At 41.9% G+C, this 24,091-nt stretch overlaps 1 protein-coding gene across 2 annotated transcripts in view; it reads left to right on the forward strand.

Moving 5' to 3' along the window:
* STAC (SH3 and cysteine rich domain) overlaps positions 1 to 24,091 on the forward strand; it is a 114,175-nt gene that overhangs the window by 87,358 nt on the left and 2,726 nt on the right. For both annotated transcript variants that reach the window (XM_068982991.1, XM_068982992.1), the window contains 2 exons: positions 15,366 to 15,417; positions 15,512 to 15,649. In XM_068982991.1, coding sequence (XP_068839092.1) covers positions 15,366 to 15,417; positions 15,512 to 15,649 — 190 coding nt within the window. The remainder of the gene's footprint in view (positions 1 to 15,365; positions 15,418 to 15,511; positions 15,650 to 24,091) is intronic.

Consider the following 24,091-nt stretch of genomic DNA (forward strand, 5'->3'; position numbering starts at 1 on the left):
TGAACTCACTGGCTGGAGTTGTAAATGTTACCTAAACAGCCTGGTTAGGTACAGCAGAATGAGATGGTGTTTGTCAGGTGAAGCCCCATTCTATCAAGATACAGCAAACCCTGCCAGTCAGAACCTACCTAGGATTTGTTACTGGTGTGGTCCCTTGCCCTCAACTGACAGTCAGTGTTAATATCTGCTGATGAAGACAAGGAGGACCTATATTTACTTTGCAAAGAACAGTATATTGGGTTCTTCTTGAGATTATCATTTGAGTGTCTAGAATTTAAAATTTAACGACACCCCATTGTGCAGGTCCCACAGCTTTATCTTAGAAAATTGTTCTGAACTTATTAGATGGAAATAATAGCTCCAGACAAATATGACTCAGGAGTGAAGTTTTAACTGCCTGGTGGTGGTCGTACATTTTTGTGCTTATGTTAGTCGGTTGCAGGCCATTAAAAGTCAAGTTGTCTGGTCACGAATCAAACGTTTACACTCTGCTCCCAGGCAAACAGGACTGTTCATTCCCAGGAATGAAATGTCTGCATTGCATAGACTGCAAGATTGAAGTGATAAATCATACTTAACTTTTTTTTTCTTTGCAAAGAGATTGTAGGTTCCCATTTTAGAAGCCAAGCTCTGATTTAGAATGTGTAAGGCAATGCTTTGGGGATTTAGTATCATTCCTTGAATGAACTAGGGCTTCGTGAATTATCTTTTTCTCCTTAAACCATGAGGTAGTAAAAATCCTTTTAACAAAACTCTATTTTCATCCACCTTCCTTCTAACCCAGTGGGCATGCTGGAGATTATCCTCAGGAAAGAAAACAAAGGATACAAGAGTGGAGGGAATGTTGAGGGCATGAGCTTGAGGACAAAGGAGGTCCAACTGGCAAAGCCAACAGTCACAGATCAAAGCAGATGGACCATCACTTCAGCCAGAGTTTGCTATATATCTGCTCAATAATAAGAAAGCTTTTTCTGCCAACAGCCAGCAGTCCAGACCTCTCTCCAAACCTCCAGAGTCTCCTCCATGCCTACCCCAGGAGTGCCTGGCACCCAGGACCTCTGTCCTCCCCTGCACAAACCTGTCCCCAGGGTGAATGATGTCACCATCTGCCCAGGCCTCAAGCCAGCCACCTGAGGTTTTCTTTTACCCCATGCCCAAAATGCATTCAATGTTCAGTTCCTACTGGTTCTCTTTGCCTCAGATCTGCTTTATCCAGCCCCACCTTCACCACTCCCTGGATTGCTGTGGGATCCACCTGGTCTCTGTGTCTAGTCTTACACCCCCTCGCCCCATTCCTCCCTTCCCATTTACTTTGGTTGGAAAGGATGCTTTCCCAGTGTCCTGGGATCGTCTAAATTTTGGAGTCAAACAGAATGGATTCATGTCCCGTCCCTGCTCCTCTGTTTGCTGACAATAGAGCATCTTACCTAACTTTCTGAACCTCTGTCTTCTCATCTTGAAAATAGAGATAATAAGGCCTGCCCTTGTAGGATGGTGGTGGTTGAGTTGCTAAATCATGTCCAACTCTTTTAACCCCATGGACTGTAGCCCACGAGGCTCCTCTGTCCATGGGATTCTCCAGGCAAGAATACTGGCGTCAGTTGCCATTTCCTTCTCCAGGGGATCTTCCTGACCCAGGAATCGAACCCGGGTCCCCTGCATTGCAGACAGATTCTTTACCAACTGAGCTACGAGGGAAGCCCTTATAGGATGGTTGTCATTAAATAAAATAGCATAGTAGGAGTTTAACAGTGTTAATTCCAGTCAGTTCTGTTCATATTCCAGAGGTAGATGCTTCCTTTGCAGAAATAAAAAATGAGGGAGAAAGAGAACGACATATAACATGGATTCACTGAATATTTAAGAATAAAAAGTGTGGGCATCACTTGACCTGGATTTAAGCTCTAGCCAAGCCGCTCACTAGCTGTGTGACCCCCATGAAGCCTGAGACGGTTCCACAAGCCATCAAGCTTCTGCTTTTATAATACACTCACGAAGAGAATCACTGCGCCTGCCTTAGGTCTGCTCATGACACACAAGTGTGTTTAGAACTCTCTAATGCCCTCCCACTTCCCTTGGGTCTAGACCAGAATATTTACAGACATCTGGTGGCTTCTCTCACCCTGGTGACTTCTCTGCTTTTCTGGCACCACTGTCCTCCTTGCCTCTCTGCTCCATCATTTGTTCCCCAAAAGGACCATGCTTCCCTTGTGGCTCAGCTGGTAAAGAATCTGCCTGTAATGCGGGAGACCTGGGTTCAGTCCCTGGGTTGGGAAGATCCCCTGGAGAATGGAAAGGCTACCCACTCCAGTATTCTGGCCTGGAGAATTCCATGGACTGTATAGTCCATGGGATCTCAAAGAGTCGGACACAACTAAGCGACTTTTACACTCACTTTCAACTCTTGCCAAAGAAATTGTCTACCTGCCCTCTGTTCCTCCCACCCTTCTACTCACCCACCACCACCACCACCATCACACACACACCCTCTTCCATTGACTATTATGCACCCACTAGATCTCAAGTCTTCCTTGGTGCAACCTGGGTGAGATCCTCTCATGACACCATATTTCTTTTCTTCAAAGCACTTATCTGTATTTATATATTTCTGGGAATGTTTGGTTAACTTATCTCTCCCTTGTAAAGCCCATGAGAACAAATCTGTATTTGTTAAATAACCCTGTGTCCCTGGAGTATAGGCCAGTTCTTGAGATTTGCTGCTGCTGCTGCTGCTAAGTCGCTTCAGTCGTGCCCGATTCTGTGCGACCCCATAGATGGCAGCCCACCAGGCTCCCCCGTCCCTGGGATTCTTCAGGCAAGAACACTGGAGTGGGTCGCCATTTCCCTCTCCAGGGCATGAAAGTGAAAAGAGAAAGTGAAGTCTCTTAGTCGTGTCTGACTCTTCTCGACCCCATGGACTGCAGCCCACCAGGCTCCTCTGTCCATGGGATTTTCCAGGCAAGAGTACTGGAGTAGGTTGCCAGTGCCTTCTCCTCTTGAGCCTTAGTAGATGCTTACCAAATATTCCATGAATGAATGAATGAGTACTGTGGAGGTTAAATAAATGAACTAGTGTTGTCGCTGGCATATACAATTAGTGGGCAAATAGAGTCCATGATAATAGAATGGAAACTATAAAGGAGGAAGCTAACCCAGCTCAGAGTGGTTTACCAGGACCTGTTTCCTGAAGGAGATGGGCCTTGCACTCAGGATGAATATGATTTGTTGAGAAGCAATTGTAAAAAGAGACCAACAGTAGCCCATAGTCATATTCACAGAGAGCGAAGAGTTGAAGACAATGTGGAAGGGGCGCTGCTAAGCCAAGCACAGTTTGGGCATGGTAGGGTGAGCCTCAGGGAGACGGGGTGTAGGGCTCTGCCTCCTTATTCCCAGAGCAGTGCCTGCCCCTCTCAGAATTGCTGTGGTCCCATCGTTAGTCTCCACACACTGCCTGAAGGCAGAGGCTCCGCACAGTCAGCTTTGCTACACTTTCAGTGCAAACTCCCTTCATAGATTCATCTGCTGTCACCTCCCCAAAACTCTGGCACTCATGGAAGCCATGATAATCTTCCCACCATCGTGGGCAGAGAGTAGGGGAGAGCAAGGGTGCAGGGCAGAAAGGAGCAGGCAGTGTCTGGGGGTCACAAAGACCTGGGTCCACCTTCCAGCTCTGGCACATCCTAGCTGCATCAGTTTGAGCAAACTGTTTAATCTCTTGCAGACTCCATTTTCTCTTTCCTAGGGAGACTGAGCAATGAGATAATGTTAAAAAAAAATGAGATGAGATTTCATGCCCAGTACAAAGTGAGGTGTACAGTATATTTAGATACCATCTCTTCATCATTTGTATCATTTCATAATGCATTTTATTTTCCTGGTCTTCTGATCAATTACTCTAAAGATATATAGTATATATATCTTTATAGATATATAGTTCAAAACTCTGTCTAATCTTTGAACACATCCAAGGAGACTTTATCTAATTAGTCTGGTGATAAGGAGACTGTGACACCCTGTCTCTTACCTTCTGAGTAGGTTTTGTGGTTGCTGACAGGACATGCTCCAGGTACGGAATCTCACCACTGATACACAAGATGTGATGCCATCATGTGAGGACTCTCCAAGCTGTCCTTGCAGATAATTTGAGGTCTGATAACATCAAAGAGCCACCTGGATTCCTCTGTCTGAGTGTAATGAGCCTGCATAGTAGATAACCTCTGTCATTAAGGGTCTTAGACAGTCTCCACCAAACACCTTTACTGTCTAGTTTTTTAAAAGTCCTGAAAATTACACTTTATGGAATGCAGCTTAATTAATGAGCAAAGCTTTTCAAAATGCTACTTGAAATACAAACTGGTTAACCCAATTATAATCAGGACTGGCATCATGATCAGAGACAATCTCATAAATTCACAAAAGCCGTGTGTCCATCATTCTCCTGGCCATGTACGTGACTGTGTGTGACACACTCACATATGCACATAATCCCTACACACTCACAGTCAGATACACACAAACTCACACACAGTCTCACACACACACACACACACACAGATTCAGACACGCACACTCAAATACATGTGCATTTATACACACATATTAGCAAAAGCTTGATAACCCATGCTTAGCCTTTTGATGAAAGTAAATCCTGCCATCCATATTTACAATGTAACCTGTCTCATTGAAAGTCTGCAAAATATTCTTGGAGATATCACTTATTAGTTCACATTGATGCATATTTTTAAAATCTGTAAGAATAACTTCAGTGGCTTGGCCAAGTTGACATAGTATTTGAATAGTAGGCATATATAAATAACTCTGAGGAAGCATGAACCCAGAAACACTGGTAGGGACTCTGAAATAAAAGACCAAGCATAAACAAGAAACTCAAGGGCTCACATACATATTTAAGTGACCACGTATGTCTATTCCAAAGAATCCATTTCCCACATCTAAATCATTTTCATTTTTATTAGTTCTCTCCAAACAGATTTATATGATAATGGCCATGTTTCATAAAGGGTGAAGAGGAGAGGAAAAATTCCTATGAGCCAAAAGAGGGAATGAGGAAACTGCTGTTTGAATATTATTAAATTTTAAGAGAGATGTAAATTAATTGCCACTCAATCTGTTTGTGTCAGAATACCTAAATTTGGGGGCCGTAAAAGAAAAACATATCTTCTTTTGTAACTCCAAATTAGATTCCTGATTTAAAGTCTTGAATTGCCAGACTCTTTCTTGGAAGCCATAAGTCCCAGATTTTTCTGTGTGTGAGTCTGAACGAAACCAGGCAACCAGTTGTCCCATTAGCTAATATTCACAAAATCCTCTGGAGGTGGGATGGTCTGAATCACCTCTTCCTGATTTATTGAAAACACCACTTTAAGGTCAAGGGGGACCCTAACCCTTGTGCGGCTATCTCCAGGATTTGTTTCATCTACCACCGCTCATCTCGTGGTGAATGAGTATGTGCTCTCTGCAGTGTCCACAGTTCACAGGCTCTGTTATCAAAGAGCTCCCATGGCCATAAGGCTGCAGGCCCTCGAAAGAAAGTCCCTTCAATACGAGGACTTGTGGGCAGAGAGGTAGTTCCAGATGCTGCTGCTGCACCTCAGGGAGGTGCTGAAACATCAACTGGGATGAATCAGGTCTTCTGACCACATCATCCCACTGCAGAATAGAACCGTGATCTAAAACTTAGAAGGAAGCTAATATTTAGGGAGCATATACTGTGTATCAAGGGCTTCCCTGGTGGCTCAGACAGTAAAGAATCCGCCTGCAATGCAGGAGACCTGGGTTCAGTCGCTGGGTGGGGACGATCTCCTGGAGAAGGGAATGGCAACTCACTCCAGTATTCTTGCCTGGAGAATTCCATGGACAGAGGAGCCTGGCGGGCTATAGTCCACGGGGTGCAAAGAGTTGGACACGACTGAGCGACTAACACTTTCACTGTGTATCAAGTTATTTACACTACACCATTTCATTTAAATCTTTAAAAAAAAAAAAAAGAAGAAGGCATTGAAGCAGGCTTGGGAAGCCAGGGAAGATTTAAGGAGTAGCATCGCAACCCATCCAAGACTTTCAGAAAGGGTGGACATGAGTACCTGTACGGCTTAAATAGTGAGCAGTCATTCTCTCTTCCCCTGAGGAAAGAGTAGCAGAAGAATAGTTCAACTATAAGAACAACTGGTGCCAGATGCAAGCCAATCGCAAATCCCATTACAAAAGAAGTTGTGGAAATTCACTGCAGGAGCATATTTAGATTCTTATATTCATCCCAGCCTTCATTCTGGAAAGACTGACTTAAAATTCAGTAAACCTTAACAAATGGACACTTGGCTGTTTAGTTCATATTCCAAGGAGACAATTTATGGTCCTTTACCCTTTTGAGGGGAGAGAGAGAGAAGCAAGTCCAGGAACCCACAGGTGGAAGTGGAGGCTTGGAGCTATTACCTGGGGAGGCAGACCCTTCATCCACTTGTTTTTCTTCTACCCCAGGCTTTCCATCCTACACCGAGGTGGCAGGTTTCCTCTCTGAAAAGAAAGGCAATTTATATTAGCAGATTCAGATAATGTGTTAATTTTGCCCTTTTTGGCCACTCACATTACTCCTTATAAATCTATTTGGATTGTTAAATTTGGTTCAAAAGAACAGGAACTGTGTGATTATAGAATGGGGTTCAGGAAAAGTCACTCCTGGTCAAGGATAATTTTTTAAAATTAAAATCATTTTAATGTCAGAATTTTAATTCGAATCACTGGTTGAGAGAACCAGTACACTTTCACATCTGATTCAAAGGAAAATTCACTCAGCACCCACATATAGGCAGTTAGGAGTGCTGATGTGAACTTACAAATAGGTGCAAAAGTAGATAATATTCACAGGGTAGTCATTGACTACTTTCTGCCAGACACAGTTCACTAACGTTTCTCGGGGTAAGGCTCATTTGCATTATTGCAGAGATGTGCAGTAACTCAAAGATGCTGAAAGGGGGAGGTGACCCAGAAGGGGGCACCAGACAGCACCCCAGATCAATCATCAGTTTTGCCCATTTCGGAGTCTTCCAAAGTGTCCCTGACAGCCTCTTGCCTTCTTTCAACTGATGTGAGGTGGTTCTAGCAAGCAGTATTTTGCAAAAGAGAGAACAATGGTTAGGATGGTTAAACCACGTGTTACAATCCGTATGAATCTCCAGGAGAACATTATTAAAATAGAGACTCCTGGGTTACACCCATACTGGAGACTCAATTCCCACTTGGAAATCTGTATGGTTAAATATTCCCTTAGACTCTGGTAATCTGCCAGGTTTGAGAACAACTGTGACTTAACTGATTTCTCCTGAGATGAACAGTGGGCCAGCGGCCGACCCAAATGGGATGCAGGTTTCTGATCCTCAGCCAGTGCTCAATACACTGGTCAGCACTGGGGCTTTGGCCTGTGGTTTATTTGGTAACGTCCTTCACTCTATAAGGTTTTATAAATCCTCCATAAAATAAGAAAAGGAGAGCCCTCGAGACAGTGTTAAGACAAAATAAGACTTGGTGTCTCGTTTCCATTCTCTTAAGTACATTACTGCTTGGCAAATGCATCAACTTAATTAAAGCTAAATGTAATTCTAATGCACCAATTTGATTTAAAAATAATCTTCACAGTCACCAGGACATCAAAATACAATTAAGGGCTATTTGAGGAAGGTCTCTGATGCATATTATGCTCTGACGCTGTGCTATGTCAAGAAACCCAGATCTTCCCGAATATCACTAATGTGTTTAGCAGCCTCTCTCTCACTCAAATGCCTTTTTCAATTAGGTTCTAGAGAGCATGATATGTGACAGTTCAGGAACATTTACCAAGTCTCATCCAAATGGCCCTTTAGCTGAATGCTTTCTCTCTGAGCTGGTCTCTGGACTTGAGAAGGTGCAGGCAAGTCTTCTGGATGCCAAGCTTAAGACAAAATCACACTGCAGAGTTTAGGAGTTCCCTGTTCCCTAACCATATGCTAAGATTTTAAAGGCTCCGAACCAAGATAATGGAAATCAAGGAAAGAGTCTAGGGGGAAATTCAGCAATAGATCTGAAGCTAATGGAGCAGTTCGGCTGGCTCCTTCTCTGTTCCCCTTGAGGCTTCTCTGGTGGCTCAGATGGTGATGAAACCACCTGCAATGCAGGAGATGTGGGTTTGATCCCTGATTTGGGAAGATCCCCTCGAGAAGGGAATGGCAACCCACTCCAGTATTTTTGCCTAGAGAATCCCATGAACAGAGGAGCCTGGTGGGCTATAGTCCACGGGATCACAAAGAGTTGGACACAACTGAGTGACTTTCACTTTTACTTTTCTGTTCCCCTTGGCTTGGGTTTCTCCAGGAGATTTGTTTGGCCTGAGTAAGAGTGGTTGATGTAAGCTTGATTTGGGGTTCTTTTTGCCTAATGAATGGGAAACTGTAAAAAAAATTTTTTTAATCCCCAGATAGTTGCAGAGTAACATGGGCAATTTTAAGGAGTTTCACAAAGTTTCAGTGGTACAAGAGGCAGCATGATTTAGTGGACTTAGTGGTGGAATCAAACCCTCTTAGGGAGAAAGTCTCTCTGGATCTTCTTCCTTGTGTGTAATTGCTACTAGTCTCCCCCACTTCATTCAGCGAACTTTGCTGTGCCCCAGGCTCTGGGTAGCGGGGACCTGCACCCTTCCAGCATCTCCCCTGAAGTCAGCTACGTAGGCAGTAGATTCCTCCCTCCACCTTGAGCCTGCCACAACTTTGTGGTCTCTACCTGGAGTCAAGGGGAAGAGAGAAGGGGGTTGGGGATGTGAAGAGAGAGAAACTTCTCCAAAACTCTGAATTACATCAAAGGTCAGTTTTTGAAGCCACTTAGGAGGTCTAAGATTATTACATTAAGCAATTGTCCCTGTGAAACCTAAGGGGACACTGAATTTTCTCATATCCCAGTGAAAAACTAAATTTTTAGAAGGAAATTATAATTTTTAAGCCCTTATTGTATATCATTCACAGTGCTGAAGACTTCCACATAGGTCTTCTCATTTAATCCACATAGCAACTTTGCAAAGTCAATATAGTTCACTGTATAGAGAGATGGAGATATAGATACCTTGGAGTATGTCCTTATGTGAATATCATTGAGGTAGCTCAGTCTCAAAGAAGCATATTTGTTTGGAATTTTTGTTTGGGCTTAATTCCATACATGTCTATGCCCCTTGAGTGTATTTCTTCTCATTTAGCAGTGATACTGTTAAGTTACCGGTTGAGATCACCAACATCTTGAGGACAGTAACTATGTCTTAACAACCATAATAACCACCATCTCTTGTGGGCTTATCTAAATGTGTTTCTCAAGTACTAACTCATTTAATCATTGAAAAAGTAAGGAATGTACTATTATTATCTTCACCTGACAGTTAAGGTGACTGATGCTTTGAAGCATCTTTTTATCCTGAGTACACACTTAAGACCTAACACGTGACCTCATTAAAAAGGTGTCACTATCTCCAACCATAGGAATCTGTGTTCGACGTGGGGACCGGAGACAGGCTGGATGGGGGGGCCTCGAGACAGCTCACAGTCGACCCTCGAGAGCCCCCACCCATGGAAGACTCAAGCATCTTCATAACTTAACCTTGCAGAAGAGCTCCCTGTAGATGGCTGGGCTTGCCTGCATCATTTATGCACTCTGTGAACATTGTGCCCTCACAGTCCCTGAAACCAGTGTACCTGGGTGAGGGCGAGATGGGTTGCTGTGCCCGAGTGGAAACCACATGAGGGAAGCAGAGGACTTCTGGAAACGACCCCAGACAGCAACCGTCCAACTTACATGCACATACACGTAAACACACATATACACACTCACAAATAAACTCTGTCCTCCTCACCGCAAAGCCATGATTCTGTAGTTAGCTTTGTTACTTTCTTCCTACTCCTGTGGATAGCCCACAATTCCCTCAGAATTTTAAGATGTTCCCTGAACCATGATATTGGCAACCTGAAAGTCTTCCTCAAGGTTTAAGACCCATTTTACTGAGCAAATGAAAAGGCCAGCTGCAGTGTTCTGATCTCTCCGCTCCAAATTGGATTGTTTCTGAAGTGCATTGTACATTTTATCAATGTATATAATTCTCCAGTACTTTGGCCACCTGATGCAAAGAGCCAGCTCATTGGAAAAGATCCTGATGCTGGGAAAGATTGAAGGCAGGAGGAGAGGGGGACGACAGAGGATGAGATGGCTGGATGGCATCTCCGACTCAATGGACATGAGTTTGAGCAAGCTCCAGGAGATGGTGAAGGACAGGGAAACCCGGCGTGCTGCAGTCCATAGGGCTGCAAAGAGTTGGACACGACTGAGCAACTGAACAAAAACAACAACATAACTTTGGGTTACAATGCAGCAGAATTTTTACCTGAACTTAGGATATTCTGATTGATTGAATGAAGCAAAAGAAACAGGAAGATCCCCTGGAGGAGGGCATGGCAACCCACTCCAGTATTCTTGCCTGGAGAATCCCATGGACAGAGGACCCTGGTGGGCTATGGTCCATAGGGTCATAAAGAGTCGGACAAGACTGAGTGACTTAGCATGCACAAACTTTGTTAAGTATTTGGGAGCCAGATGAGTTCATCTTGCCTGGACTGTGTAGTCCATGGGGTCACAAAGAGTCCAACACAACTAAGTGACTTTCACTTTCTATTGAGTTCATCTCCAAGGTTTGGAAATATAGAGTTAAATTGTAAAATCTATATATAATGGATCAGAATATAAAGTCACCTTAAAGAAAGAAAATAACTGATATACCAGAGCAGGACTTTCTACTAACAGAGTGTGATAACACAAAATAAGAAAGAATTATTTCATGGAAAGGGCTCCAGTCAACAGAGAGGCGTAAAACAGCTGGAGGCAGAGAGTCAAACCCTGGCGGTGTCCATCCTAGGAACAACCCAGGGACGGAGAATTTTAAGCCTTAGGCCTCCATTCTACCAAGATCCAGGGCAAGGCTCTGCCTCAGGAGAGCGGGTGGGCAGAAGGAAGGGGAAGAGGACTAAGTTGAGAACAGGGTAGAAGAGAACCCACAGTTGAGAGTGAAGTGTGTGGTGCGGCCACCCAGGACCACACCAGTGGCTGGGGAGTCGGGGTAACAGCAGCTGGAGCTGTAGGGGCAGCTTACAGGTGGTCAGCAGCTGGGTTAGTGAGGTTTCCCAGGCTCCCCATGAGTTAGCTAACTTGAATAATGTCCCAGGCTCCAGTCACAGAGGCTGTCCTGAGCTGTCTGGAACCCACGCCAGGGCAGTTAAGGATGAGGCTGGTACATAGTGCCCCAGAGCATTCGAGCCCCGAAAGGGAGGTGGTGTGGGTTGTTAATTTAATCAGTTGTCTAAGAGGAACTGATCAGTCCCTAGACAGAGTTTCAAAGTGGGTCAAGGCATTTTTTTAATAAATTAAAAATATTACATTACACTGAATGATTTTACCTTACGTGCCTGCTCAGATCAACTGCCCAGAGCCCAGAGTGGGAAAGGATCTAAGGGGGGCTCAGTGGGAAAGAATGCTGAGATTGCTGGGGGGTGCCGGGCAGAGGCATGAGGGCTGCAGAAGCCCCACAAGCCACACATGTACCAACCCAGATATTAGAGAGTTGTTGTTGTTTTGGGTTCAAGTACCACCCTAAAGCAAGATCCTTCCCAAAATGAAAACCACATTAGCTGTCTCTGCCTCCTGATTCGAGTATTTAAGTCATATCAGTAGGACTCGCTCATTCTTTATGCATCCTGTTTATTTCCCTGATAGCCCTGAAGACAATTTGCAATTATATATTTATTAGTTATGCAGGCACATTCTATATTTATTATTTATGAAATGTTTAATTATGCATTTGCTTATTTATTATCCATCTTTCTTACTAGAATATTAGCTCCCGTGAGGCCTTTACTCAGCAAAGTATACCCAATCCCTAGTAAAATCATCCTTTCAGAGTCAGTGGTCTAGAATATTTGTGGAATGAGCAGGTAAACAGAACAGCAAAGGATAAAGGGATGAATGTAATTCTCCTCACTCACCAAGCAATTTTCAGCAATTTGCTGGCAGTGCTCTTTCCTAAGACAGAATCCCCATCACGCTGTCAGAATATCTGATCTTTCTCATACAATTATAGCTTGTATTCCAGTGAGTGCTTTATTCTAATGTGTGGTTTATTTCACATGGGTCATGGGCTCAGGGACTGTCCACCTCTGGGCATGGTCAAGATTGACCATCCAGACCATAAAAATAGATGTTGGAGGGACTTCCCTGGTGATCCAGTGGCTGACTCCACGTTCTGCAATGCAGGGGGACCCAAGTTCAATCCCTGTCAGAGAACTAGACCCCATGTGCTTCAGCTAAGAGTTTGCATGCTGCAACTAAGACCTGGTGCAGTCAAATAAATAAATACATTTTTTTAATAGAGGTTGGATTCAGGCAGCACTGTTCTACACCCAGGGAAAGATGCCTCTTCCAATCTTGATTCCCTGCTTATAATTTCTGCCAAACCATCAGCAAAGTCACTCTAGTTGATGCTAACACACAGTTTCTTAGGTTACTAGGTTAAATAAACCTGCTGGAGCTAGAAGCATTTTTCTACATTGACTTTCATCCGTGCTGCTTAATTAAATCCCTCACCTGGGAAAAGAGTGATTTTCATCCTCCTCACTTTCTGTGGCATCAGCATGAAACTGTGACTGTTGAAATACCAAAATGCCAGTTGTGTTTAATGCTTCAGGTGTAACAAGCCTGTTATATTTGGAGTCCCCTACAAAGATAGATATTAACTGAGAATTGAAAATGACAGCAGAGAAGATTGAACCAGAATAGCAAACGGAGCACACAAATCTGCTTCCCTTCTTGCGCCAATCCCTTAAAGTGTGAGAAATATATTTTTCCAAGAGTATCTCCGTAATAGTACTAGAAAATAAGAAAAACACTATCAGAAACCCCAAAATCTTAGAAATTTCTTGGGAGACTACAGCAAATAGAGTCAAAGAAGATGACCAGAGTCCAAAGAATGCTCAGAGAGAAACATCTATGTAAGAGCATATTCAAACAGACACTAATCTCACAAAAGAGCGTGCAAGTGTCCCAGTGGCTGAGTTGCATTAATGGCCCCAATTCGTCACTGTCCCTGTATCCATGCTCTTTGCCCTGAGACTTTACAGTTCCTTTCACCAGAGTTGCTTTGAGGCAGAATGACAATGTGTCGGTTCTGAGCCTATTCATTAGAAGCCTTACGTGTTTTTCACATCTCCATTTGCTGCCCTGGCAATGCCATGAATGTCCAAACTGGCCTTCTTGGGTATGAGAAACATGGAATAAGGCAAAATCACCCCAGTCATCCTAGCCAGCACCCAAGAATGTCAGGGAACCTTTGAGATTTGGGGATTGTTTGTTACACAGCATTATCACAGCAATATATAACTGATACAGAGTCCCAGCAGTGTTCATTCATAACCCATTATTACTGCTTAGAATGAACAATAGGCAGCAGTGGTGTTTGACTCTAGAATTAAACCATCACCTGTGCTCTAAGAAAGGGAACCCGTGCCCAGGGAAGTGTGCCCCTGTGTGGCCCAAAAGACTGAGAAAGAAAAAGAATTGGAGGTAGTTCTGGACCTCCAGAGCTTGTGGAGACTGGTAGGGAAAGAAAAGGCAGCTTTACATGGAGGAAAATAAGTGAAACTTCTCCTTCCCAGGGTTAAGAAAGCCACTCTTGTTTTTGCCATTGGGGTGGTGGTGGGAGTCCCCAAACTGCTTGTCTGCTATACTTTCAAGCATCCGAAGATGAGATGCATCAACTGGCACACCCTGCTGTCTTAAGCAGAGCTTGAAATTAGTCCTCACTCATTGCAGACGCAGATGTATTTGATAGTGGAGAATCACCCAGAGATTCATACCCTGTGTTTTCAGTTATGAATATAAAGAAATAGCCAAGAAACACAGGTGCAGGACAAAATCCCTTGGCATGAAGGAAAAGTAAAGTGTTAAGATAAACTGTGCTTCTGTTGCAGGGGGCATGGGTTCAATCCCTGCTCAGGGAACTAAGATCCCAAATGCTGCTCAGCACAATCAAAAAAAGAAGCAATAAGACAAAGAACAATACAACTAATCCTAATGGAAACAAATTTAATAAAGGGAAGAAATATTGTTTTTAGTATCTAATAATATCCTCAGCAACATCCATCATGCTCTTCCATCCATAAGATAAAGTTGACAAATGTGAAAAGGAGACATTCAGAAAATGATAAAGAACTCTTGGAAATTAAAATTTCCCTAAAACCCTCAGTACTGTAATAAATATAAATATTACAAGAGATAAGCCCATATGCAAACTAAGCAATTAGGAAGATTAAATTGAGAAAAATTTTAGACTAGATTTCTTGTTAAAGACAGAAAATGTGTAAGAAAGACAAAAGATATAGATGATTGATCTATAAAGTCCAGCACATGTTGACTAGAAATTCCAGGAAAAAAGAAAAAAGAAAATGACTGGGAGAAAAGAGTGAAAAAATAATGGACAAGATTTTCCCCAGTTGAAAAATAATATGAGTCTTCAGATAGTAAAAGTGCCATTCGTGCTGAGTAGAAGGAATAAAAGATGCATACACACACACACACACACACACACACACACACACGCATGCAGAGGTGGACGTGAAAATCAAATTAGAGATGGCAAATAATCACCGTATCTGCAACACCCATAGCAGAAACATCATATAAGTCTTCAGTTAAACCCAAGTAATTCCTAATGAAGAATATAACATGCACACACACACAAGTCTAAAACAAGCTTCCTGATTATACCAATATAAAAAGTGACAGGCAAGGGCAATGGAAATTAAGTAAAAGTGGTTTCAAGAAGGTACTGAGAAGATGCAGCTAATAATAAAGACAATGCCTCATGCTAGATGTCGATGGAAGACAAAAGAAACAGCAAATACACCTACATATCTCTGTGTAAATGTCAGTGTGTGGAAAAGAGTCCAGAAGGAGACACAGGAAACTATTAACAGTGGTCCCCTCTGGACAGCGGGAGGGGGATTACGGAGCAGTATATGAAAAAACTCCAGTTTTCATATTTTAGACTTCCACACTTTAGAATTTTTTACAATGCAGAGATGATCATCTGTGTATAAAAATAAAGTTTAAAAAAATTTTTAATACATTCAGCCTCTAACAAAGCTATTTTCATGGGTGGGAAGAGCAGATAAAAGTCATTTTTATTTTAGTATTATTTGGGTGAGTGAAAAGCTACCACTTCTGACTTGAAGATACCATCTTTCTCTTTTTCACCCCCTCTACCCTCCACCCAACTCATTCATTCTTCATTTTAGGCCAGGAGACATGATTACTCTTCTAGAGGACTCTAATGAAGACTGGTGGAAAGTAAGTATTTCTTTGTCTTTAAGAAAAATCATTTGGTAACTATCATTACCATGAATGCTACAATTATGGCTGCATGCCTCTTTTTTGCTTTCAGGGGAAAATTCAAGACAGAATTGGCTTCTTTCCAGCCAACTTTGTTCAGAGAGTACACCAAAATGAGAAGATTTTTAGATGTGTTAGAACCTTCATTGGGTGTAAGGAACAGGGGCAGATAACACTGAAAGAGAATCAGGTGAGTAAAGCCCACCAGCGTACACCAAGTGTGACCAAAATAGAGTAATAGTCATTTGACAAATACCAATAAATCTGAATGAGTAGAGTCATGTGAGTGTATTCACTTTGAGAAAAGATATTCTTAGTCCAGTGATATTGTGTGTGTGTGTGTGTGTGTGTGTTTTAATCGCTCAGTCGTGTCTGACTCTTCGCGACCTCATGGACTTCTCCAGGCAAGAGTACTGGAGTGGGTTGCCTTTCCCTTCTCCAGGAGATCGTCCCAACCCAGGGATCGTCCCAACCCAGGGATCGAACCCAGGTCTCCCACATTGTAGGCAGATTCTTTACCATCTGAGCCACCAGGGAAGCCTGATACTAGTGTAGCAGGATCTAAACAGGCAAAACCAAAATGTTAGGAAGCTCAGTTGCCTTCCCTGGGAACCAAACATATAGCTTATATAATACTTACAAAGCCTATATACCTATTGGGTTGGCTACAAATTTCCTTTGGTTTTTAAGTAAAACTAAAAGACATATTTTTCATTTTCACCAAGAACGTTATTGAACAGCGTATTCACCATTTTGTTCCACTACCTTAACTTCAGAGCATCCTCCAGCGTGAAATCTCTAGCATGAAACTTCTCAAACCACTTTTGACACATTCGCCCAGTCACAGCACCTTCTCCATACACTGCACAAATCTTTTTTTGCTTCAGTTGCATTTTTACCTTTCTTGAAATAATAAAGCATAATAAAAATGTCGCTTTTTCCATCTTCAGTATTAAAATAACTACACAAAAACTCACTAATTTTGATGTTTTTTTAAATGCACGCTGATATGCTAGATGTCACAATACAATCTAACAAAATTGTTTCAAATGAAGTTAAAGGCAACTAAATGCTACTAGAGCCATCTTATAGAAAAAAATCCAGCGAACCTTTTGGCCAACCCAGTATATTTTATTTGTTGAAGTTTTACACATGCCCTATAAATGTGGAAACAATGGCTCATAGAGGTGATGTGCCTTGCTCGGGGGCAAAAACCTGGCAAGTGGCCAGGCTGGAACTTAAAGATAGACCTGCAAGCTTTAAGTCAGTGCCTTCCACTGAGCCATGTGCCCCGGACAATGTGGAACAAACTCAGAATGCAAAGTGCCTTTTGCATAGTCAATTCCCAGGAAAGGCAAGTGTCCTAGGACCAGAAGGACCCCTGGGAACAAATTCTTGCTCATACAGAAGCCACAGAAGCCTTAGTGAGTCATTCTTGATTCCAGGCAATGGAATCACCCACATCAGACTGAGACCCCATCTCTAACGCCATACACACCCCACAAAGCAAACGGTCACATTTCCCATCTGGATTCCATGTCAATGTCTCAAACTTCTCCAAGATTACTCAACTGTATCCTTCCTGTTACAAAATCTGGAAAGTCTTCTGAATGAAATACATCCAGGAAGGATATTCATCTTTATTGGCAAAGCATTATTACATAATTTTGCTAGCTTGTTTGATTTTTCTTCTCAGAATAATCTTGTGCTTCCCCATTTGAGATTAAACATTATTTTATGTTACTAAAATACAAATAGAGCTTCCATGGTAGCTCAGAGGGTAAAGAATTTGTCTGCAATGCAGGAGACCCGGGTTTGATCCCTGGGTTGGGAAAATCCGCTGGAGAAGGGAATGGCAAGAAACCAACCAGAAGGCAAATTAAAATGTGCTTAAGTTGATCAGTTTCCAAAAGTGGAACAGCTGCTCAGTCAATGACTTCCGCCAATCCCTGGACCATATCCCCCCAACCCCCAATTTTTTTCTGGAAATGAGCTCGTATACGTGTGTTCCACTCTCATGGTTGAGCTGACAACCTGCTGGGGCAGGGGAGAGACAAACCACCCAGCCTCTTTAATGAGTCATCTTCAAGACCCAACACAGCATTTCAGCTTGAACCTGGAACCACATGATCTGCCCATAATTGTAGGAAAATGCTATAACCTCTGGTAGTTGTCTAGCCTGATATTTCTAAAGGGTGGCCTTTGCACCATCTGAATCAGAATAATATGGGAGCTTGTTGAAAATGCTGGTTTCTGACTCCACCCCAGATCTGCTGAAGCAGAAACCTTCAGGGCAAAGGCAGGGAATTAGTCTTTTTACAGACTTCCTGAGTGTTCCGATCAAAGCTAAAATTCGAGAATGACCTTCATTTCCATTTCTCACTTTTGTGTCCTCTAGTAGTTCTGTGACAACTGAAGGCATTTTTATTTCCAGTTACATGTGCGTCAGCAAAATGCACTGAGGTCTCTTTGCTTCTACACAGACTCTGTTTTCAGTCTTTGTCATCAATGTGGCAAGCAATTTTTGGAAATATCAGCCCCCTGAAAGAAAATTACATTTAAAAAAATCAATTATTGAGAAAAAATTTAAATTTATCTCCACTTTAGTGTCTTAAACTATTTTAGGTGTAAAAGTTTGAATCTTGCTTATTGATTGAGGGGAGTTCACTGTAGTAGCAAAAGCACAGATTCCAGTGTCATACAGAAATGGTCTATACCCTGTGTGATTTTGGCAAAATCACCTCTGAATGTCAGTGTTCTCATCTGTAAGATTGGCACAGCAGTGTCTACCTCTTGGCATGGAGATGAGAGTCACGTCTATCACCTATGTAAAGTGCCAGCACAGTGCCCAGCCACCATGGATCAGTGCTGAGCAGAGCCATTACCCTTGCTGCCTAAATGGGACATCCATCTGCAGCAGCCAAGGCCTCCCGAGAAATTACCTAATAAACATCAGAAAGCTTCCCTGGTTGCTCAGGGGTGAAGAACCTGCCCGCAGTGCAAGAGACACAGGTTCAATCCCTGGATCGAGAAGAGCCCTTGGAAGAGGAAGTGGCAACCCACTCCAGTATTATTCTTGCCTAGGAAATTTCATGGACAGAGGAGTCTGACAGGCTACCGTCCATGGGGTCCCAAAAGAGTCAGACACAACTTTAGCAACTAAAACAACAGCAGCAAACATCAGAAAATAGCATGCTATTTATAAGTCTAAAAATATAAAGAGACAAATGGTCATTAGCAGGGAAATAGAAGAAATTTGATTCTGAAAACAAATTCAACACATCTCTGTGATTAAATCACATTTCTGCCTCTGGGGTTCATTTGTCTTACAATTATTACATTATTGTTTCCACAGAACTTTTGCTACAAACAGAATTAAGTTATCTTTTTGTCAAGAACATATCTAGAGTTTGCACTGACACTAAAGTATGTTTTCTTCATTTTTAAAATTTAAAAAACTATCTTTATGAGATCAACTTAAATACCATAAAACTATTTTTTAATTCATCCATGATTCCATCATCCCTGAAGAACTATTTTAATTGATTCTTATGTTCTATAAAAGCATTTTAATGTATAATTTTTAGATTATAAAACTAAAATGCATTTATTGTGGAGAAAATTTGAAAAATACCCCCCAAAATTATAAAGAAGAAAACCAAGATCAAGGTAGTTCAACCATCAGGCAATGATCAACATAAATACCTTTGTGTTATTTCCCACCAAATTTTTCTTATTTTGATATCATATTCTATTTAGTTTCCCAACTTTTATTAACTTAGTTATTAAATGTTTATCAAAACACAGGTTTTAGCAATTATATCATCATATAGATCAGAGGTTGCATCAGTCTGGCCCTGTTTTTAAAACAAAGTTTATTGGAACGTTGCTGCACTCATTCATTACATATTGCTTATGGCTGCTTTCATACTGCAACAGCTAAGTTGAGTCATTGCAGTGGAGACCACAAGGCCTGCAAATATTTACTATTTAGTCCTTTACAGGAAAAGTTTGCCAGCTGTACAGGATGTACAGATGGACAAGAAAGTATTTAGTATTCCTCTGTGACTGGATATTCAGAATTTAAAAAAGAACTATTATGGATAACTGCAATGAACACCTCTAAATCTAAGTTTTTCTCTATAACTCTGATTCCTTCTTTAGAAAATACTTTAGCATTTACAGGAAAACCAATAAACCATTTTTCCAGTTCTTGATACATACTGCCTCCCAAAAGTTTATGCCAGTTTATACCCACATCAGCTATTTTTGAGAATAATTAGGTTACCACATCCTTGCCAGAACTGAGTATTACTGTTTATTATGTATTTGTATAGCATACAAATGATATCCGTCATTTTTAGAAGTGGGTAGTATTTCATGGTAATCCTTATTTCCTGGGTAGTTAGGGAAGTTGAAATTTTACCGTGTCTGTATTGGGCATTTGTATTTCTTTTTTAAAAAGAATTTGTCTGTTTTCCTTTCTGGCTGTGATGGCTCTCTGTTGCTCTGCGGTGGCTACTCTCTAGCCGCGGGCTTCTGGTTGGGCTTCTCGTTGCAGTGGCTTCTCCTGTTGTGGGGCAGAGGTTCGAGGGCGCTCAGGCTTCAGCAGCTGTGGCACACAGACTCGTAGTTGGGGTTTGCAGGCTCTAGAGCGTGTTCAGTAGTTGCGGCACACAGGCTTAGTTGTCCAGCGGTGTGTGGAATCATCTCAGACTAAGAGAGTCAGCCAATGTCCCCTGCATTGCAAGGCCGATGTCTAACCACTGGGCCACCAGAGAAACCCCTGTATTTCCTTATGAATAATCTCTTTACGTACTTTCTTATGCTACTGAAAATGTTTTCTCCCTTAAAACTATTGACACCTGATCTGCCATACGTGGCCAACATTTCCCTCAGTTTGTCATTTGCCTTTTGATCTTAATGCTTCTTCCTTCAGGAGCTTAATAACTCTTCAGTTGGATCATCTGTTTTACTGTTTTGTCCTTACGGTTTCAATCTCTTTATTGCTTCCCACGTATCACTTCACTTCTTAGGAGAATGTTTCAAGATAGTCCCCCACTTCATTTCAGTTTCCTGAAGTTTTTATGCAGACTTCGATCACTCCTGACATTGAATTTAATTTAGTGTTTATTTCCTCACAGTGTTTTCTCCTTAATCAGCCCTCTTTCCTCTGCAGCAGGTCTTCTTTCAGTTAAGGATCTTGAGATGTAGGTTATCCAGGTAAACCTAATGTAATCACAGGGGGTCTTATAAGAGACAGGAGGGTCAGAGTCAGAGGAGATGACAATGGAAGTAGAGAGAGAGGAAGAAAGAGGAATGTGAAGATGCTGTGTTGCTGGCCTCGAAAATAAAGGAAGGGACCACGAGCCAAGGAATGCGGGTGGCCTCAAGAAGCTGAAGGCAAGGAAATAGATTCTCACTTAGAGCCTCTGGAGAGACCACAGCCCTGCCAGCACCCTGATCTGGGGACTCTGCTCTCCAGAACTGCAAGATAATAAATTTGTGTTATTTTAGTTTACCAAATTTGTGGCACAGTAAGTACCCTACATAGGAACCTTGACGTTGCAAACTTTCAAAGATGTGAACATGTGTTCACATGTCCAGTCACGTAGTCATTAGTTCACGTGTCTGGTGTGTGTTGTCTGTGCATGCATCCTCCACAGTGGCTGCGCTTTCGTGTACTTTACATGCAGTTCTGTATAGAGCACAGTAAGACAGTATCTTTATTTCAAACCCAGGATGTCCAGAAACACGTGTGAAAGCAGTGGTGATGTAGCTGATACTGCTGAGGAACTGAAGGAATTCATGCCACAGGAAGTGACAAGGGGGTTTCCTTTATCTGAGGAGGCACTGTTAGCTTTTGACATGCAGGACCTGAACATAGAATGGTCCACGAAGGTTGAAGCAGCTGTTCAGAATGCAGTCCAGTGCTTCTGTGTCATCTATGATGAGGAAAAAAGAACTACTTCCCAGACATCGCTGGATCATTTTTTTTCAAGAGGGGAGATAGAATTGAATCCAGCAAGGAACCAGAACCTTTGCCATCAGGGTCAGGTGTGAGTGAAATTACAGCTTGCCCTCCGTTTTCTATTGCTGACGATCCTTCAGCTCTACCATCTCCCACCTTCTCTCCGTCCTCTAGTCAGTAACTCCTCTTGCCTGTTTACGCAGTGCCAACTGTTGTATTGTACTGCTGTACTTTTCAAGGTACTGTCCCGTAAAAATGTCTTCTTTATTTTTTGTGTTTCATTTTTATGTGTTATCTGCATGAGAAGTATCGGGTTGGCCCCAAAGTTCCTTTCATTTTTTTCATAGCTTGGCTCTAGTAGTGCTTAGTTGTCTTTCACTTCATTCAAAACAATTTTGTTGGATTGTATAGTGTGACATCTGTCGTGTCAGCGTGCATTTTTTTAAAAAATCAAAATTGGTGAATTTTTGTGTAGCATTTTTATATTGAAGATGGAAGTATAAAGCAACATTATCAGCATATTATGCTTTATTATTTCAAGAAAGATAAAAACACAATTGAAATGCAGAAAAAGATTTGTGCACTGTATGGAGAAGATGCTGTGACTGATCAAAAGTGCCAAAAGTGCACTTTTGCACTTTTCATCCTAGAGATACCTCACTAGACAATGCTCCACAGTCAGGTAGAGCAGTTGCAGTTGATAGTGATCAGATCGAGACATTAACTGAGAACAGTCAATGTTACACCACTTGGGAGATAGCCAACATACACAAAATATCCAAATCTAGCATTGAAAATCATTTGCACCAGCTTGGTTATGTTCATTGCTTTGATATTTGGGTTCCACATAAGTTAAGTGAAAATAACCTTCTTGACCATATTTCCACATTCAATTCTCTTCTTAAATGTAACAAAAATGTGTTCCATTAACAAATTGTGAGGAGCAATGAAGTGGGTCCTGTACAATAATGTAGAATGGAAGAGATAGCGAACCACCACCAACCAGACCTAAGGCTGCTCTTCATTCAAAGAAGGTGATGTTTTGTATATGGTGGGTTGGAAGAGACTCCTCTGTTATGGGCTTCTCCAAGAAAAAGAAACAATTAAGTCCAAGTACTGCTCCCAGTTAGACAAAATGAAAGCAACACTTGATGAAAAGCATCTGAAATTAGTCAACAGAAAACTCAGTCTCCCAACAGGATAATGCAAGACTGCATATTTCTTTGATAACCAGGCAAAAACTACAGCTTGGCTGGAAAGTTATGATTCATCTGCTGTATTCACAAGACACTGCACCTTCAGATGTCTGTTTATTTCAGTCTTTATAAGATTCTCTTAATGGAAAAAAAGTTCAGATCATGGAAAGACTGTAAAAGGCACCTGGAATAGTTCTTTGCTCAAAAAGATAAAAAGTTGGGAATATGGAGGCAGAAGGTTGTGGAACAAAATGGTGAATATCTTATTCAATAAAGTTCTTGGTGAAAATGAAAACTGTCCTTTATTTTTACTTAAAAACTGAAGGTACATTTTATCTAACCCAATATTATAAACCTTTACAGTATAGTACTATATAACTGACTGTGTTAGTTGGGTAACTTGGCTAACTTTGTTGGACTTATGAACAACTTGGACTTACAGACATGTCTTGGAATGGAGCTGGTTTGTATTTAAGGGACTTACTGTAATTTGTTACAGCAACCACAGGAAACCAATCTAGATTTGTTTCATGTGCAATAGCAACTTGGCAGACGTAATTATGTCACAGGTCATGGACCCTGTGGCCGGGGTAGCCTGGACTGTCCAAATTGGCTAAACCTAATCACTTGGGTCCTTAAAGGCAGTGAAGTGTAGCTTCCAGGAGCCAGAAAGATGCTGCAAAAGAGGGTAAAAGAGAGATGAGGCAGAAGGGTAGGGCAGAGAGAGATTAGGTGTGGGAAGGACTCAGCCCACCCTTGCTGGATGAAGAGGTAGGAAGGGGCCTCAAGTCAGGGAATTCCAGTAGCCTCTAGAAACTGAGAATGACCCAGGGCTGGCAGCCAGCAAGGAAACTGGGACCTCAGGCCTACAGCTACAAGTAACTAAATTCAGCAACAACCTAAATCAGCCTGGAACAGAATTCTCTCCTAGAGAAACAGGAGAGAAGAAAAGGGAATAGGACCTACTGACTCCTTGGTATTGGCCTTGTGAAACCCAGAGCAGAGAAAACTAGCCAAGCCCACCAGATATAGGACTTAGATAACTGTGACACCAGACTGTTGGGGTGTTTGTTTTGTTTTGGTAGCCCCAATATTTTTTATTTTATTTTTTAAATTAATTTTTATTGGAGTATAGTTGCTTTACAATGTACTACAAAGTGAGTCAGCTATATGTATACATATTAGATTGTGTTGTTGAAAGCCACTGAGTTCATGGTAATTTGTTATGATAGCAGTAGTAAACCAATGCATATCTCAAGTCGCAAAACTCCGATTGAGTCGACCTCCAAAGGTATGTTTTACTAAGATAATAAGAGATCTGGATACAGGGCAGTTCTTGGATTTGTAATTCAGCAGTTTGATCCCAGGATTAAGGATCTAGATTCCTCCATCCCTCTGTTCTGCTAACAGTGAAATGTTAGCCACCTCCCCTCATGGTCATAGAGGGTTGCAGGCCCTCCAAGAA

The sequence above is a fragment of the Capricornis sumatraensis genome, chromosome 10, assembly GCF_032405125.1.
Source record: "Capricornis sumatraensis isolate serow.1 chromosome 10, serow.2, whole genome shotgun sequence".
In the NCBI taxonomy this organism is placed as follows: Eukaryota; Metazoa; Chordata; class Mammalia; order Artiodactyla; family Bovidae; genus Capricornis; species Capricornis sumatraensis.